The following is an 18,174-nucleotide window of genomic DNA, read 5'->3' on the forward strand; positions in this document are numbered from 1 at the left end:
GGCGGAACACAAGAGTCACAGAGACATGGCCTGGCACCTCAGTAGCTAAGAACTAACTCAGGGAGTAAGTTGCACAGGCACCCACCAATGGGTGGGGATGTCTTAAATACAGGAAGCCTCATGGTGATTGGCCAGGGACACCTTAGCAAGGTGCACACAGTCTCAATAAGAAACAGGAGTTGCTGGCGCCGCCCCCCTATGCACACAGACAGAGCATACACAGAGCAAACAGCAGACATGAGGCACACAGCATGGAGCTGGCAGCAGAGAAAAGTCACAACAAGGCCCAGAGAAATAAGTGAGTTTGAGTGTAATGCAGGTGGGGGATGGGAGGCCATGCAGTGATGCCAGCAGAGTTGTTACACATACCAGGCCAAAATTTGCGCTTTTTCATAACTTCTGAAATCTGTAAAAAATTACTTGATGATGAAAAAAATTAAAAACTTTTAATTTGTAATTAACTAAAGTAGTACTTCATTGAAAAATAGACTAAAAATAATCTAAAGACGTCAGGTAAAAAAAATATTCATATTTGGATCACTTGATATGGAATGACCCTTTGTTCTGCTGTAGCCAATGACAGGTCGACTTGGCCTTGCGTTTTGGATCGCTGTCATGTTGGAATGTCCAAGTATGCCTTATGCGCAGTTTCTGGGCTGATGATTCCAAATTTGCTTCCAGTATTTGCTGATAACGTGCTGCATTCATCTGTACTTCAACTTAGACCAAGTTTCCTGTGCCTTTGTAGCTCACACATCCCTAAAACATCAGCGATCCACCTCCATACTTTACAGTAGGAATGGTGTTCCTTTCATTATAGGCCTTGTTGACCTATAAGGTCAATTTTGGTCTCATCACTCCAAATTACCTTGTTCCATAAGTTTTGAGGCTTGTCTCTGTGCTGTTTTGCGTACTGTAGGTGAGATACTTTGTGGCATTTGCGCAGAAATGGGTTTCTTCTGGCGACTTGACCATGCAGCCCATTTTTCTTCAAGTGCCTCCTTATTGTGCATCTTGAAACAGCCGCACTGCTAGTTTTCAGAGAGTCCTGTATTTCAGCTGATGTTATTTGTGGGTTTTTCTTTGCATCCCGAACAATTTTCCTGGCAGTTGTGGATGAAATTTTGTTGGTCTACCTGACTGTGGCTTTGTTTTTACAAAGCCCTTTATTATTTTCCATTTATTAATCGCAGTTTGAACGCTACTGACTTGCATGATCAATTCCTTGGATATCTTTTTGTATCCCATTCCTGTTTTATACAGTTCAACTACCTTTTGCCGTAGATCCATTGACAATTCTTTTGCTTTCCCCATGACTCACAATCCAGACACACTGATTACAAGCAAACAGGTCACAGGTGAGGATGTTACCTTTAGTAGCCATTCAAACTTATTTGTGTTAACTTCTGTGCATGCTATCAGGCCAAAATCACCAGGGTATGCGAACTTTTGAACAGGGTCATTTGGATGTTTTGGGTTGTCATTATGATTTAAATAGGGAAAACACAGTAGTTTGACAATAAATGGCTTCACTCAACCACTAGCCATGAGTGGAGAAAAAGTTTTGGTATTATCATTCATATTCTCTTAAAAAAGGGCAAAGAAAGCAAAAATTCTGCCGTGGTATGTACATTTTTGAGCACATGTGTAAATGACATAGAGAACTTCTGTATGTAAAAGCTCATGTTAAAATTGCATTGCAGTCAAATAGCAATTGCACTGCATTCGGATGTAAATCGTATGATTGGGGTTAAAAATCGGATTGTACTTTTATGAATAACGCATAACACTCGCAAAACACTTGCATTACATTCGACCGACTCTCCTGCACCAAAATCAGACTGATTTTAAAATCGCTAGTGTGACTCCAGCCATAGACTTGCGTGGAGCCCTATGATACTTAGCAGAGGCCTCTACTTTCTATCTAAAAATTCTGCATATTTTTACATCATATTAACACCTATAGTAAGAGGGTAATACCAGAATGAAAAAGACTAATACAATTAGTCAGCTGGATAATGATAAAACATGAAAACACCTACATAATTTAGGGAATTTAGATTGTGAGCCCCATCGGGGACAGTGATGATAATGTGTGCAAACTGTAAAGCGCTGCGGAATATGTTAGCGCTATATAAAAATAAAGATTATTATTATTATTACATAAATCCAGCCCATGGCTAAAATAATATATTAGAAATATAATATTTTTTGAATATAAAGTGGACAAGACAATATAAGTACAACCATTGATGACAAGACAACAAGAATCAGGTACAAATTAGTAGTGGTGGAAGAACACAGTGCATGGATAGCAACAATGTGTGCAAATAGAGATATACTGTACATCAAAGGGTGATATGGCAAATTGTGATTAAATATTGTATAATGAACACCAACTTAATATATAAAGTGGACCTAAAGTGCATAGTACACATAATATTATATAAAAAATTACTTAAAGACGAATGTAAAAAAAAATATTATTAAAGAAGTGGATAGTGCATGATAAATAATATAAATATCAGTTCATGATGGAATTAAATAATGAAATGCCACATCAAAAATTGTTTATACAGATGGTAGGTAATGCCAAAAAGGTCATATCAAATTAAACCCCCTTCAATGCATTTTTCACCAACGCTTCCTCAGGGAAGAAGATACAGTCTTTCATTATCTAATTATATTTAGCTTTTATGTTTTATTTGATATGACCTTATTGGCATTACATACAGCTTTTCTATTTGTTAACATCTTTAAATAGTCAATTTTCAATGTGGTATTTCATTATTTAATTTCATCACAAATTGATATTTATATTCTTTATCATACACTGGCACCTTATTTAGTAATTTTTTTTATCATTCGTCTTTGAGTGATTATTTAGATCATATGATGTGGACGATGCACTTTAGGTCCACTTCATATATTGAGTTGGTGGTCATCATACAATCAATCAAAATTAATTTGCCAAATGATTTTTTTAGGATATACAGTATATCTCTATTTCCAAAACATTGTTGCTATCCGCGCACTGTGTTCTTCCACCTCTAGTAATTATATAAAAAAAATAAAAATTATAATTTTTACCTACTTCTTGTTGGCTTGTCATCAATTGTTTTAATCATATTTTCTTGTCCACTTTATATCAATTCAGATTACTTTTATAATATATTACTTCTGGTAATTTGCTAGATTTATGTAGTTGTTTTAATATTTTTACATAATCTCAAACAATGTGATTGTTTCCTGAGATAAGCGGCACCAGTGTTGTTCGGCAAGCGCTTATTTCCGTATGGTTGGCCATATAGGGTTAGTTGCATATTTATTGCTTTCACTTTAGTCCTGTGAGAACCTGTATTGTGAGGCTCTGATGCGCGTGCCATAGAAAGCTACATCTAGCCCTGCATTATTTCTCTATTCAAAGTTACCAGTAAAAAATTCCCACTAGATGACAATCCTAGTAGATTTGTGATTGAATATATTCTACAGATTGAGTAGGTAGATAAAGTGACATATTCGTGTGTTTAGTGTGTTCATATATAACTGTCCTCTGTATGTCACAGCACAAGAGGAAATGCTGGTTCGGTGAGAATAATGCTGACTATTCCAATAGGTATTAAATCTATGGTATTTAAGAATCGTGGACTCTATGTTTATTTGACAGTAATCCAAGCCAGGAATTTATATTTTACCACATTTTTTAGACACGTCAAAGTTTTTAAAAAAGCTCATTGCTGGATGTTACAATTATGAAAATTATACTAAAATATCTAAGGTATGCTCCATATAAAGCGCCACTTTGGCGCCATTTGTGTGGTGTATTGCAGTTCATTCTCCTTCACTTGTATGCAGGGCTGCCACTAGGAATTTCAGGGCCCCATACTGGCAAAATTTTCAGGGCCCCTTAAGACTCCGCCCAGGCTCCACCCCAGCCCCGCCTCCACCCCTCGAACTGTCAACAGCCCCACCGCTGTCTCTTGCCAAAACTCCACTTCTCACAAATCACACATTAACAGTTCCCATTACCAGATCAAACACATAGCCAGCAGCTTTTGTTTTGGCCAAAAGGTTTTTTTAAATTTGAGACGACAACAAGGTAGACTCTTTTGGCCGAGCCCTACTCTACTCTAATCTATTAAACATTTGTTAAAATATGCAATACAATTTAGGTGTATTTTTATTTATTTTTCAATTGACCAATAATACCACATACAAGGGACAAATACCACAACACCATGACCAGACACCATATTATCACCACATAGTGACCTATAATACTATCTACAAGGAACAAATACCGCCACACCATGTGCAGACCACATATTACCACCACAGTGACTGAACAATATCACATACAAGGGACAAATACCACCGCAGCATGTCCAGACCACATATTACCATCACATGGTGACCAACTACATACAAGGAACAAATACCAACACAACATGAACAGACCACATATTACCACCACACAGTGACCGAATAATAGCACATACAAGGAACAAATACCGCTACACCATGGCCGGACAACATATTACCACCACATTGTGACTGAATAGTACAATACTGATCATTAATTAAAAAAAAAATACTATCACCATAAATGCCATTATACACAGGAGATCTGTACTTAGTATGCAGTGTGTGTACAGGTAATACAGTGGTCGCCGATGCCATTATACACAGGAGCTCTTCATATATTGTCAGTGTACATGTAATACAGCGATCACTAGTGACATTATACACAAGAGCTCTGTATATAGTGTATAGTGTACATGTAATACAGCGATCACTAGTGACATTATACACAGGAGCTCTGTATATAGTGTATAGTGTACAGATAATATAGTGATCACTAGTGACATTATACACAGGAGCTCTGTATATAGGGTACAGTGTACATGTAATACAGCAATCACTAGTGACATTATACAAAGGAGCTCTGTATATAGTGTATAGTGTACAGATAGTATAGTGATCACCAGTGACATTATACACAGGAGCACTGTATACAGTATACAGTGTATGGTGTCAGTGTACAGGTAACATACTCACCAGTGACGTCTCTAGCTAAAGTCCTTCATCTTTGCGTTTCTTTTTAATCCAGCGCAGACCGCTATCACTTCTTTCTGCCAGGACTCGTCTCATCTGCATAAAATAACACAGTTATCTAGAGCACCGCTTCCAGAGCACATTCCCCATTTTTTCCCTTTCTTCTACACTACACATCTGACTACAGACGTTCACCCACCATTAATATATAATTGGTTATTATGCAACCCACCATTCCAAATATAAATTATAATCCGCCACTGTGCTCCCACTATCTGTATATAGCCACTTTCCTCATTTAATATATAAATTAATTAGCACCTGTATTCTTCCAATTTATTACCAGTTACTTTATCCTCAACGAACCCACTATGTACCTCGCGCTCTAACCCTTACCCCAATTCATTATAGTTACATGCCCCTTCTGCCTCAATTCATTGCCACGTCTTCTCTCTCTCCCATCCTCTATTCATTATCAATTGATCTTCCCCACCCTCAAAATTCATTATTTGCTCTCCCCACCTTCAATACATCATTTGCTCTTCCCACCCCCAAGTTCAATTCAATTGCTGTCCACGTCCCTCACACTCACTTCATGTGCAGTCCCCATCACCCCCACTTCATCATTTAGTCCCCTATCATCATTTAGTCCCCTATCCCCCCCGTCACTTCATCTGCAGTCCCCCTTACTTCATCATTTGCAGCCCCCTATCATTTCATCATGTGCAGAACCCCCTCAAACACACTTCATCATCTGCAGTCCCTATCACTCCCACATCATTACCTATCCCCATCCCCCCCACATCATTTGCAATTCCCATCACCCCCACATCATTTGCAGTCCCCATCTCCCACATCATCATTTGCAGTCCCCATCACCCCCACATCATTTGCAGTCCCCATCACCCCCACATCATCATTTGCAGTCCCCCCACATCATTTGCAGTCCCCATCACCCCCCATCATCATCTGCAGTCCCCATCACCCCCACATCGTTTGCAGTCCCCCAACATCATTTGCAGTCCCCATCACCCCCACATCATCATTTGCAGTCTCCATCACCCCCACATCATTTGCAGTTCCCATTACCCCCACATCATTTGCAGTCCCCATCACCCCCACATCATTTGCAGTCCCCATCACCCCCACATCATCATTTGCAGTCCCCCAACATCATTTGCAGTCCCCATCACCCCCACATCATCATTTGCAGTCTCCATCACCCCCACATCATTTGCAGTCTCCATCACCCCCACATCATTTGCAGTTCCCATCACCCCCACATCATTTGCAGTCCCCATCACCCCCACATCATCATTTGCAGTCCCCCCACATCATTTGCAGTTGCCATCACCCCCACATCATCATTTGCAGTCCCCATCACCCCCACATCATCATTTGCAGTCCCCCAACATCATTTGCAGTCCCCATCACCCCCACATCATCATTTGCAGTCCCCCAACATCATTTGCAGTCCCCATCACCCCCACATCATCATTTGCAGTCTCCATCACCCCCACATCATTTGCAGTCCCCATCACCCCCACATCATTTGCAGTCCCCATCACCCCCACATCATCATTTGCAGTCCCCCAACATCATTTGCAGTCCCCATCACCCCCACATCATCATTTGCAGTCTCCATCACCCCACATCATTTGCAGTCTCCATCACCCCCACATCATTTGCAGTTCCCATCACCCCCACATCATTTGCAGTCCCCATCACCCCCACATCATTTGCAGTCCCCATCACCCCCACATCATCATTTGCAGTCCCCCAACATCATTTGCAGTCCCCATCACCCCCACATCATCATTTGCAGTCTCCATCACCCCCACATCATTTGCAGTCCCCATCACCCCCACATCATCATTTGCAGTCCCCCAACATCATTTGCAGTCCCCATCACCCCCACATCATCATTTGCAGTCCCCCAACATCATTTGCAGTCCCCATCACCCCCACATCATCATTTGCAGTCTCCATCACCCCCACATCATTTGCAGTCTCCATGACCCCCACATCATTTGCAGTTCCCATCACCCCCACATCATTTGCAGTCCCCATCACCCCACATCATCATTTGCAGTCCCCCAACATCATTTGCAGTCCCCATCCCCCCCACATCATCATTTGCAGTCCCCATAACCCCCACATCATTTGCAGTCCCCATCACCCCCACATCATTTGCAGTCCCCCAATATCATTTGCAGTCCCCATCACCCCCACATCATCATTTGCAGTCCCCATCACCCCCACATCATCATTTGCAGTCCCCATCACCCCCACATCATTTGCAGTCCCCATCACCTCCACATCATTTGCAGTTCCCATCACCCCCACATCATCATTTGCAGTCCCCCCACATCATTTGCAGTCCCCATCACCCCCACATCATCATTTGCAGTCTCCATCACCCCCACATCATTTGCAGTCTCCATGACCCCCACATCATTTGCAGTTCCCATCACCCCCACATCATTTGCAGTCCCCATCACCCCACATCATCATTTGCAGTCCCCCAACATCATTTGCAGTCCCCATCCCCCCCACATCATCATTTGCAGTCCCCATAACCCCCACATCATTTGCAGTCCCCATCACCCCCACATCATTTGCAGTCCCCCAATATCATTTGCAGTCCCCATCACCCCCACATCATCATTTGCAGTCCCCATCACCCCCACATCATCATTTGCAGTCCCCATCACCCCCACATCATTTGCAGTCCCCATCACCTCCACATCATTTGCAGTCCCCATCACCCCCACATCATCATTTGCAGTCCCCATCATCCCCACATCATTTGCAGTTCCCATCACCCCCACATCATCATTTGCAGTCCCCCCACATCATTTGCAGTCCCCATCACCCCCACATCATCATTTGCAGTCCCCTATCCCCCCTTCACTTCATCTGCAGTCCCCCTTACTTCATTTGCAGCCCCAATCATTTCATGTGTAGTACCCCCTCAAATACACTTTATCATTTGCAGCCCCCTATTATTTCATCATGTACAGTACTCCCTAAAACACACCCCATCATCTGCAGTCTCACTCCCCCCCACCTCACCTCACCTATTAAAAAAACAAAAATGTTTTTTATACTTACCTCAGTCGTTCCCGGGGCGTCTAGTGTTTCCAGCAGTGAAGCAGCAGCTAGAATGTATGGGCTGCTGAGAGGACCTGACAGGAGCCCCTACATTCTAGCACATTCACTACTGAGACGGCTAGAATGTATGGGCTGTAGTCAGGACCTGCAGGGAGCCCATACATTCTAGCCACAGCCGAGCAGGAGCTGTGCAGCCGACTAGGTGAGACGGCCATGGACAGCTCCAAGAAGGCTCCCGGGCCCCAGCGCCGCAGTGCACAGTATTTTACTGCATGATGGGGCCCGATCAGTAGAAGCACAACAGTGGGGCCCCGGATCTGCGGGCCCCTCTGTGTACTGCTGCTGACCGGGCCCCATACAGCAGTAATGGCTGTAATGCCCTGATGGCGGCCCTGCTTGTATGGCTAAATTGCAAATCAGATGCAACCAATTCATATATGTTGGGCTTTTTTATGCAGCGATGGAGCTCAACCGATTCTACCAAGCCAGTTATTAGAGTCGCTTCACAGAAACATGCAGAATTGGGATATCAACTCGGCTCTATCTAACTGAACATTCAGATTTAGCATCCTAACAGTTGTGTTCCTGTAATGGTGTCAGTCACATGGCTCACATGGTTGCTATCAATGAAGGACTGATGGGGCTACTTTTAGGATATATCATCAATATCTGATCAGTGGAGGTCTGACACCAGGAACCTCTCTACACTCTACAGGCACTTCTCCCTTATTTACATGCAGACACAAGTCTACAGGTTACAATGATGCCCAGCCACCTGACAATGCAGCTACCAGGAGAAAATAAACTTATATCCTTCCAGAAGCCGCCGGCTCTCAGTCATAGGGGTGTGTATAGAGCGGCTACAATCATTGCTCATCATGTGACCGGTGGCTGAAGTCACTCCCTGGCACTTTGATAGACAGTCCACTCTGCAGGGATCCAAAATGAGCTCACAATCAAAATGCTTGGGAGAGATTACAGCCACCGCTCATTGTGTATTGAGAGATGAATGTAGGCCCTCCGTGCACACTCCTGTGACTGAAAGCTGGCGGCTCTCAGGAGCATCTAAGTTCATTTTCTGACAGTAGCTGCACTTAAAGTAAGAACGTTAGGTAGCATTTTAGCACTATTAACCCGCAGATATTTGTACGTAAATTGCATTTTTACACATGACAGGTTATCTTTAGGACCTTACAATTCAACCTGATAACGTCTGGTTAATATCGCAGCTTTCTGAATTTGACTTGACAATAAATGCATTTTGCTAATATATCAAGTTGCAGCAATAAAAAAATATTTGGATATTGTAGTTTTTATTGCATGTAATTCTGGGACCTGCATTTAATGTTAAAGCTAGAATGCAGACAAGAATAGAAATGTGTGTGCTGTTGCTCAGACTGTGACCTGTGATGCATTTTCTTTTGTTCAAGCATTAAAAAACAGAGAGCGTTTATCTCCTCCTAACCCATATAATAAGCTGGCAGGAATATGAGGACTGTCTAGCTATTTATGATGGATCAGTGAACCACAGACATGCCATCTGTAACTCGTCCCATGGAATGAATTAATCTCTTGCTCTTTTACAATAAAAAATCTTGAACTCTAGTTAAATTGAACATGTTATCCAGATCAGAAAACAAAAAACATGTTCAAACACCATGTAAGAGAATTATTCTAAGTGGGGGGAGTCTTTTTTTCCCGATGCACAATTCTTGGTCAGAGTTGATTTTTCCTGTCCTAAATTACACAACCAACTCTTTTAAGGCATTTAAAATGAGTTTTTCAAGCGGAAATCACTTCAAGAAGCACCTCTTTTTGGGGGAGTTCTTGGAGGAATTTTCTTTTTCCTGAAACAGTTTTGAAAAGTTTTTCTTAAAGAATTGTTTTTGCTGACATTTTATGTGACAGTGCCTAGGTTGCAGCAGATTCCATCAGGATTTGCTTTAAAGAAGTGACATAGACCTCTTTCCCACCAGGTGTTTTACGAAATTTCTTTAGGGAAAAAAATGCTCAAAAATTTTCTCACATGAACAGCAGAGAACAGGAAAATGAAAAAGAAGAATTTTCCTGAAAAATTCTGTGTAAACCTTAATTCAGAAATGCTTCTCTTACACAAAAGAATAGACTGATTTTCATCAGTGTTTTGTATCAGATTTTCATCAGTTTTTAGTCAGTGTCTGTTTGTCACGCCATGCTTTGGGACTGTGGGTGCTTACCAGGTCCCTAGAACTGGGGGCACCCTAGTCTATCCCTGTCCCCTGGATTACTCTTGAAGGTGGAGACACCGGGTTCACATGCCTTGCTATGCCCCTATATCAACTCTAATCTGTCCTCTCCCCCACCCAGGTGGAAAGCTGAAGTGTATAGGATAACACTAACCAGACAAACAAGGAAAGACCGACAGGGATAAAAGAAAATAACTGTCAAACAAAATACACTGACCAAACAACAGAGTGAAGCACAGGGGAGTTAAAAAAAGGAGAAACCAAATAGGACAGGATGAGGAAGTGTACACAGACAAAACTCCAAGCAAGAATCTCCTGAACAATCTCCAAATACCAACTCCACCCTCGAACTACACCTTCAACTCCAAACCAGGCAGTAAGAACTATCACTGGCAATTCTTAAGTGCTAGAGGCAAGAATATATAGCAGAGGGGAATGGCAAACACTAAACAGCTGAGACAATCCAGGTTGGAGAGCTCCAGCATCTTTAATTTCTCAGATTATCCTTTGCACTGCTAGTAAGGCTAGTTTCACATTGCGTTAGTGCAGTCCATTTAGCGCATACACTAACGGACTGCGTTAACGCAATTGCTGAAAAGGGATCACGTTTATGCCATTGCGCTAGCGGGAACAGACCCAAAAAACGCTGCAAGCAGCGTTCGAGGGTCCGTCATAAAATAACGGCACATCACTAACGCATGCCAATAATGGCATGCGTTAGCGAAGCACTACATAATTGCGGGCAATGGGTGCGCTAACGGATCCGTTACATAGCGTTAGTGCCGCTATGAAACGGATTCCGTCAGCGGACACCCACTAACGCAATGTGAACCTAAGGAATAAACCGGCACTGTTTAATAAGATGAAGAGGTGCTTTTAATTAGTGCAGGACTTTGTGAAACCGGACAACGTGATCTTCTGGCCCCACTTGCGTTATCAACGTGACCCATTAGTTTACCATCAATATTTAGGGTATGTGCACACGTCCGGAATGCATGCAGAATTTTCCTGAGATAAACCTGAGGTTTTCCGCAGGAACTCTGCATGCGTATTTTTCGCATTTTTTGCTTGTTTTTTGCACGTTTTTTTGCGGATTTTATGCAGATTTTTTGTGTTTTTCCCAGACACTCCAAATGCTATAATATAATGGGAAATCCGCATAAAATCCACAAAAATAATGAACATGATGCTTATTTTCCCGCAATGCGTTTTTTTGTGGAAAAAAAACGCATCATGTGCACAAAAAATGCGGAATGCATTCTAAATGATAGGATGCATATGTATGCATTTTTAAAGCGTTTTTATAGCGTTTTTATCGCGAAAAAAATTGTACAGCTTTTTCTAACAATTGCAACGTTAATCATGCAAAGCACATGAATTGTACACTGATACCATCAGTGAGTTGTCCACAATTTTCACTGACCCATAGACTTGTATGGGTAATTTTCATCCGTGACTCAGATCAAAAATTGACATGTCTCCATTTTGTTACTTGCTGTAAGATTTCCAGAGATTACAGCCGATTAATAGGGTCTCTAGCAATGGGGATGACAATTTAAGATCTGATTCGATTATCTAAAGCAGAGAAACCCTGTAGTAAAAAAACTTAATCTTTTTTAAGGTATGGTATTAACATGATCGTAGAAATTCAATTTCTGAAGTCTGTCTGAAGCCATCAGCCCCAAAAAGGCTACCTTGGACAGACTTGGTTCAAACTACTCCATCTAGGAAATCCCCAAAGAATCCCGGCCTTCATCGTTTAACCCCATACAAGGATCCAGACTTGCAAAGGGGCTCCTTGGGTTGAGTCCATGAAGTGGCTCCTGGCCGAATGAGAGAGCATAAGGCAACAGTTGTTAAACCAGTTGGGTAAGTAGCTGACAGAACAGAACCAGGGGGATGGAGTCGGGAGACAAAACCGTAGTCAGGGGAAAGCTGGTGTTGGATATATTTTTTTGATCAGATTTTGATCAGAGTTTAGTGACTGTCAGTTTTTATTGTCAGAATTTCTTCAGTTTTTCTCGTATGAAAAAAAAACTGATGGAGGTTTCTCACGCTTCTCATATCAAACAGTCCTGGAAAACAGAAAGTACACAGATGGCATCCCAGTGATGTCTGATTTCTTCTTAGAGATTCAGATCAAAACTGGACATGTGTCTGTAATATTTTGCAGTCCACTCGGTCCACAAAAATATGGGGAGACGTGTGAACAGCCCCATAAACTATAACAGGTATGAGTGTTATACCTGTCAAAAAACAAAGATAGAACTCCTACATGAAAAACTCATATTTGAATGAGCCCATAGAGCATCAGGAGTAGCACCAGTGAATCAGGAATATCCAAGTAATAATTGTCAACTCCCAGAGTTTGCTGAGAGTTTAAGAAGGATGTGGTGCTGCCCCATTGGCTACATCTGCTGAGCTGCTGGACAGTATATACCCTCATTCTGTTTGATTGGATGGCAACCACAGGTCCCAATTACGTGAGTATCATTGGCTGGACAGTCCTGTGCAGCCCAGCTATTATGTCTCTTCCATCACCAGAACTGCACACAGGGTGAATATGGCGGCGCTTGACAACAAAACCAGACGTCACTGGAGCAGGACTGGGCATAGAGATAGAACAGTTTCCATAATAAAGTGAAAATAATATCTAGGATACAAGTGAATGTATGATTAGTCAAGAGATCACACTTTCTTAAATCTAATCTAGTCATACTCAAGTACCCTCAACAAGCACTATCGATATCCCATAGAGAGAACTCCTGCTAGAATAATAATATAAATATACTATGTATACTAATCCTGAAAGCACAACCTGCACTAGTTCTTTGGCAGAGACACAAGATCCATGTCTATAGGGTCACTGGGGAGTGGACGAAAATCTCCATGTCTTATAGGAACTAATCCTCTAGGTCACCAGAAGATATGACCTTTTCCTCTAAATTATAGGAACTAGAGACTACACCATAGCAAACACTAGCTAATATACTTATCTATGCGGTAAACAGCAGCTAGTATGATGACTACACTCATTCTTGTACACTTCTTACAACCACACTATTCTTCTCTCATTACCACCATTCCACATCATATAGGATTTTGAAATGTGTTAATAGTCCCTTTTAGGGAAGCACATATTACATAATTGTGCCCTCCTGATGACCAACTCTGAATCTCACACAAACCCACCCGACTGATATGACTGGAGGACTATTTCATGAATATTTGACCAACCTGTGGTCTTATATACTGGATAACTCTGCGGCATTGACTTCAACCTGAGCTTCGCCGAACCTTCTGAGATCACCTAGCTGGATTTAATCTGATCCCTTCCTTCCTTTTTTTAAGTTTCATTCCATCTCAATCCACTCCGTTCGCATAAGCCATTCTAGGAACATTTCCTTCAACTTTTTCTTTAAGAAAAACACACAGTACCACTACTACATTTACTCCACAATGGAAGCAGCTCTGGCACTACTCCAAATACTGACTCACTTGTTCAATTAAAGCTAATAACTGGGGAAGGATGGGGTAAACTCGCCCCACATGTCTAAATAGACATTGTAGTAAAATGTTTTAACAGTAGAGTAAACATGAATAACAGGCGCGTTGGTGTTCTTACCCGTACACCCATGAACTTGTCCTTCAAGACTATCCATGAAAGCAGGAACATAAAGGCTTTGTTGCAGCAAAACAGAGCAGACACGTCAGTGGCTGTGAGTTTTTTAAGAGCAAGTAAGTAGAGGTAATTAGTCAAAGTCCATAGAATGGAAAAAGGGGCAGTTCTTTTTAAGAAGAGCTTCAGCGTCAAACCATCTTCTCCAAAAATTCGACTGCATTCTCTGTGAAAAGAAAGAATATTTTTTTTAACTTATAGATCAATCTAATCATGAATAATATTAAAGGGAACCTGTCACCCCGTTTTTTGAGATTGAGCTATAAATACTGTTAAATAGGGCCTGCGCTGTGTGTTCCTATAGTGTATGTAGTGTACCCCGATTCCCCAAATCCCCAAGTTTGCATCTCGGCTTTGGGAAAATGGCCGCCGCGATCTCTAATGCGCACGCGCGGCATCCCGCGGCCATTTTCCTGAAGCCCCGTGCAGCAGAGCACTCGATCTGCGCACGCGCGGCCCCAGGAAGATGGCCGCCCCCACCGATGCAAGGGATTACAGCGCAGATTGCGCGCTGTGTCTTCACCACTACGCCACTACGCCACCAACGTAAAGCTGAGGAAGAACCACCGATGTCACCACGCCCTCCCGACCTGACCAGCCTGATTGACAGGCGAAAACGGCGACTTTGGTAAGTTATTTCTCAGCATACATGGGGAATCGGGGTACACTACATACACTATAGGAACACACAGCGCAGGCCCTATTTAACAGTATTTATAGCTCAATCTCAAAAAACGGGGTGACAGGTTCCCTTTAATATTAATCCAGTACCATGGCCTCAAATCTGCTGTGTGCCATTAATAATACTGGTGGCTGCTAAGGGGAGTCCTATAGGACACGGAGGAACAGGTCCAAGGTGCTGCTTCCACTTTTTGATCCAAAAACACAAAGGACTTTGCAAGGCGCTTACCTGTGTGCATGTTTTTTGCGGGTTAATGATACTGATTTGTTTGTATGAGCGATTATTTTTGGCCCTGTACCAAGATTTGTATTGGTATTGTATCTACCTTTTTGCATTCGTACAAAATTGTAAATTGCTACAAGAGATAAAATATTATTTTAAAACCTTAACATTTATAAAACCTTGTGCACAATGCCATGAATTTAGTCATGTTGACAAAGTTGTGTGTACAAACCCTTTGCAGTGGCACATAGAGCATATATTATGGAGACCTAAGAGCTCTGAACTCCACTGTGTGGGTCTTCTAAAACCACATAACACAAACTGACAGCAAAAGACAAAAAGAAAGCCAGGCTCAAAAGTATATACCAAAAAGAGGTGTATATTTTGACCCGGTGATGCAACATTTCAGCTATACTTGGTCTTTCTCAAACGTAGATGAAAATTTGCATATAGAAAGATTGATATACACCACCACTTTTTAGTACAATAGTGTGTTTGTAAGTATTATGTGCTTTGTGGATGATATGGAATAAGCTCATGAAAAAGACATACACCAAGATGCTATTTCTTGTATTGAGTACAACAGATAAATATATTTTTGATGTTTTGGAACCAGATTTGGGTAAAACCTTTATCAACATAATTTACATGGCAGCTTCTTCTGGCTGTAGGGAGTATTGGGAAAAAAAAGCTGCCAGCAGCTGGATAAGTCGTATTGTTCTGAGTGCTGACCCAGCTCCCATAGTGTTTCATACCGTTATGAGGCACTATGTGATGGTGGCACTTACCGGACACAATAATTATATCTCCTATAAAACATAGGAATTGGAAACATAATTCTTACTTCTTTCACACTGCTGGCATTGTGCTCCACTGTGCGCCTGAAGCAGCCTCACAGACTGTAGAATGCCTCCATAATGTGAAATCTGATGAAACATGCCAGTGGTAAACCCGAACAAAAAAAATGGCAAAAAATGAATGTGCCGCATAATGTTGCATCAAGTTACTGTATTTTTCGGACTATAAGACATACTTTTTCCCAAAGAAATTTTGGGGAAAATTGGGGTGCATGTTATAGACAGAATATACTTATAAGTAGTGTGGTGGCAGCAGGAGTCGGGCGATTCTGCGGCAGCCTAACGCTGCAGGGCGATGATCACACTCCCTTCCCAGGCTGGTGCGGCAGTATTCGGTGGTGCTCTGTGGAGGCAATGGGTGTCGCAGGTCCGGGTCTGGCGCCTCCCATCTTCTTGCGACACCACCCTCTCGCTTCTTCATTGCTCCCCGGCATCGGCGCTCCTGCGCAGGCATACTGATCTGCCCTGTTGAGGGCTGAGTAAAGTACTGCAGTGCGCAGGCGCTGGGCCTCTCTGACCTTTCCCAGCACCTGCACACTGTAGTACTTTACTCTGCCCTCAACAGGGCAGACAAAGTACGCCTGCGCAGGAGCGCCGATGCCAGGGAGAGATGAAGAAACAGGAGGAGATGGGAGGCGCCGGACCTGAACCTACGACACCCATCGGACAGGACCACCGCCATGGGTGAGTATAATATAACTTATTTTTCTTCACTTGCAGGTCGGACCGGGGGCTTATCTACAGCTTTATAGAATGCTGTAGAAAAAGCCCTGAAAGGCAATGGCTGCATCTTATAGCGCCAAAATCTGCTGACAGGTTCCCTTTAAATCCTATAAATATGAGATTGGGAAATGAAGTCACGCTCAGCATTAGTGGTGCTGCAAAGTGCCGTTCCCTAAGAAGTATGATAAAAATTGATACTAATATATGCGGCTTTTACATTGTTTATTTCAAAGATGTTCTAGGAAACGTTCCAGGTCTTCAGTTTATAAATGTACATATATTAATGCTGAACATCTTACCAGAAAAATGCATAATATACTGCATACTGGAGCATTAGATATTTCCTAGGTGTGATGATGTCAATAAGCTCAACCTTCCCATTACATCTAAACACTTCAGCCTCAGGTGTAAGTTGCTTAGAGCAATCAAGTCATTATTAATAACCCAGACAAGGCAAACAAATGTAGCAGATTCATCTTGGCGCAGCTGAATGCTTTGTCACCGTTATCTTCCATTTGCAGCTTGGAGACAGAAGCTGACAGGAAGATCCCTACAGGACACAGTGTTGACTCAGTATCAATGTAGTGTAAAACTAAAAGGAATTCATCACCAACTACAGACACACGGCAATAACTCTGCTGTATGACAACCAGATCTGTGATCCCAGCAGACTTTTTTTTTTTTTACAAATCTTACTTTTGTTAGCAAAACTGATTTTGGATAAGAACTGTACAAATGGAGGACATAGCTTTTTAATGCTGCTTAAAGGGACTCTGTCACCCCCTCCAGCCGTTATAAACTAAAAGAGCCACCTTGTGCGGCAGTAATGCTGCATTCTAACAAGGTGGCTCTTTTAGTTTTTGCTTCTGTTATTCCCTCAATAAAGCGTTTTATAATTTTCCCCAAATACCTATCTTTAGCCAGGGAGGCAGGTCTGAACACCCCTCTTTGAAGCGCCCAACTGCCGTCACTCATCTCTTCTGGGGAGCTGGTCGGCTGTGGTTTCCTGGTGCTTGATATACGCCTGCGCTACTCTGCCCGGCCGCTGTATTGCGGGGATCATTTGTCTGGTTACACATGTCACTGGGCTGCACTTCCGGTTGCGCTATTGCCGGATGGCATCCGCGCACTTCTTCCCCCTATCATGGTGGGCGTTCGCCTAATCCTCGTCCCTATTGGGGGCGTTCCCCTATTGGCATTTCACTTTCGTATTTTTCGGTGTTCAGCCCCAGTGCGTGTGTGGCCATATATGGTTATTATCCCGCACTTCCGGTAGCGCTAGAGCCTGATGACATCTGCGCACTGTCTTTCCCCTTAATGTGGGGAGTATCTATCACATACTCATCTGGGTTGGGGGCGTTCCCTCATCAACGCCGCACTTCCGGTTTTACCGGTGTTCAGCCCACGGCGGCACATCAGGTGAGCCGCATGAATACTATTTATATGAGAACTTTGTTGCAAACAGCATCTTCCCCTGACGAAGCCCTCCTTTGTAGGGCGATACGCGTTGGGTCGCATCACTTGGTCCACGTTGGTCTGCACCCAGGGACGGCCTCTCCCTCCCTTCTTACTCCTATTTTTGTGGGTAACGTTACACTTATGATGCCTTATTTTCGG

The 18,174-nt window shown here is 42.6% G+C and overlaps 1 protein-coding gene across 4 annotated transcripts in view; it reads right to left on the reverse strand.

Annotated features, from left to right (window-relative positions):
• Window positions 1-18,174, reverse strand: part of SLC35F4 (solute carrier family 35 member F4) — a 485,714-nt gene that overhangs the window by 79,951 nt on the left and 387,589 nt on the right. For all 4 annotated transcript variants that reach the window (XM_069733132.1, XM_069733113.1, XM_069733141.1 and 1 more), the window contains one exon: window positions 14,020-14,239. In XM_069733132.1, coding sequence (XP_069589233.1) covers window positions 14,020-14,239 — 220 coding nt within the window. The remainder of the gene's footprint in view (window positions 1-14,019; window positions 14,240-18,174) is intronic.

Source organism: Ranitomeya imitator, chromosome 1 (assembly GCF_032444005.1).
Source record: "Ranitomeya imitator isolate aRanImi1 chromosome 1, aRanImi1.pri, whole genome shotgun sequence".
Lineage (NCBI taxonomy): Eukaryota > Metazoa > Chordata > Amphibia > Anura > Dendrobatidae > Ranitomeya > Ranitomeya imitator.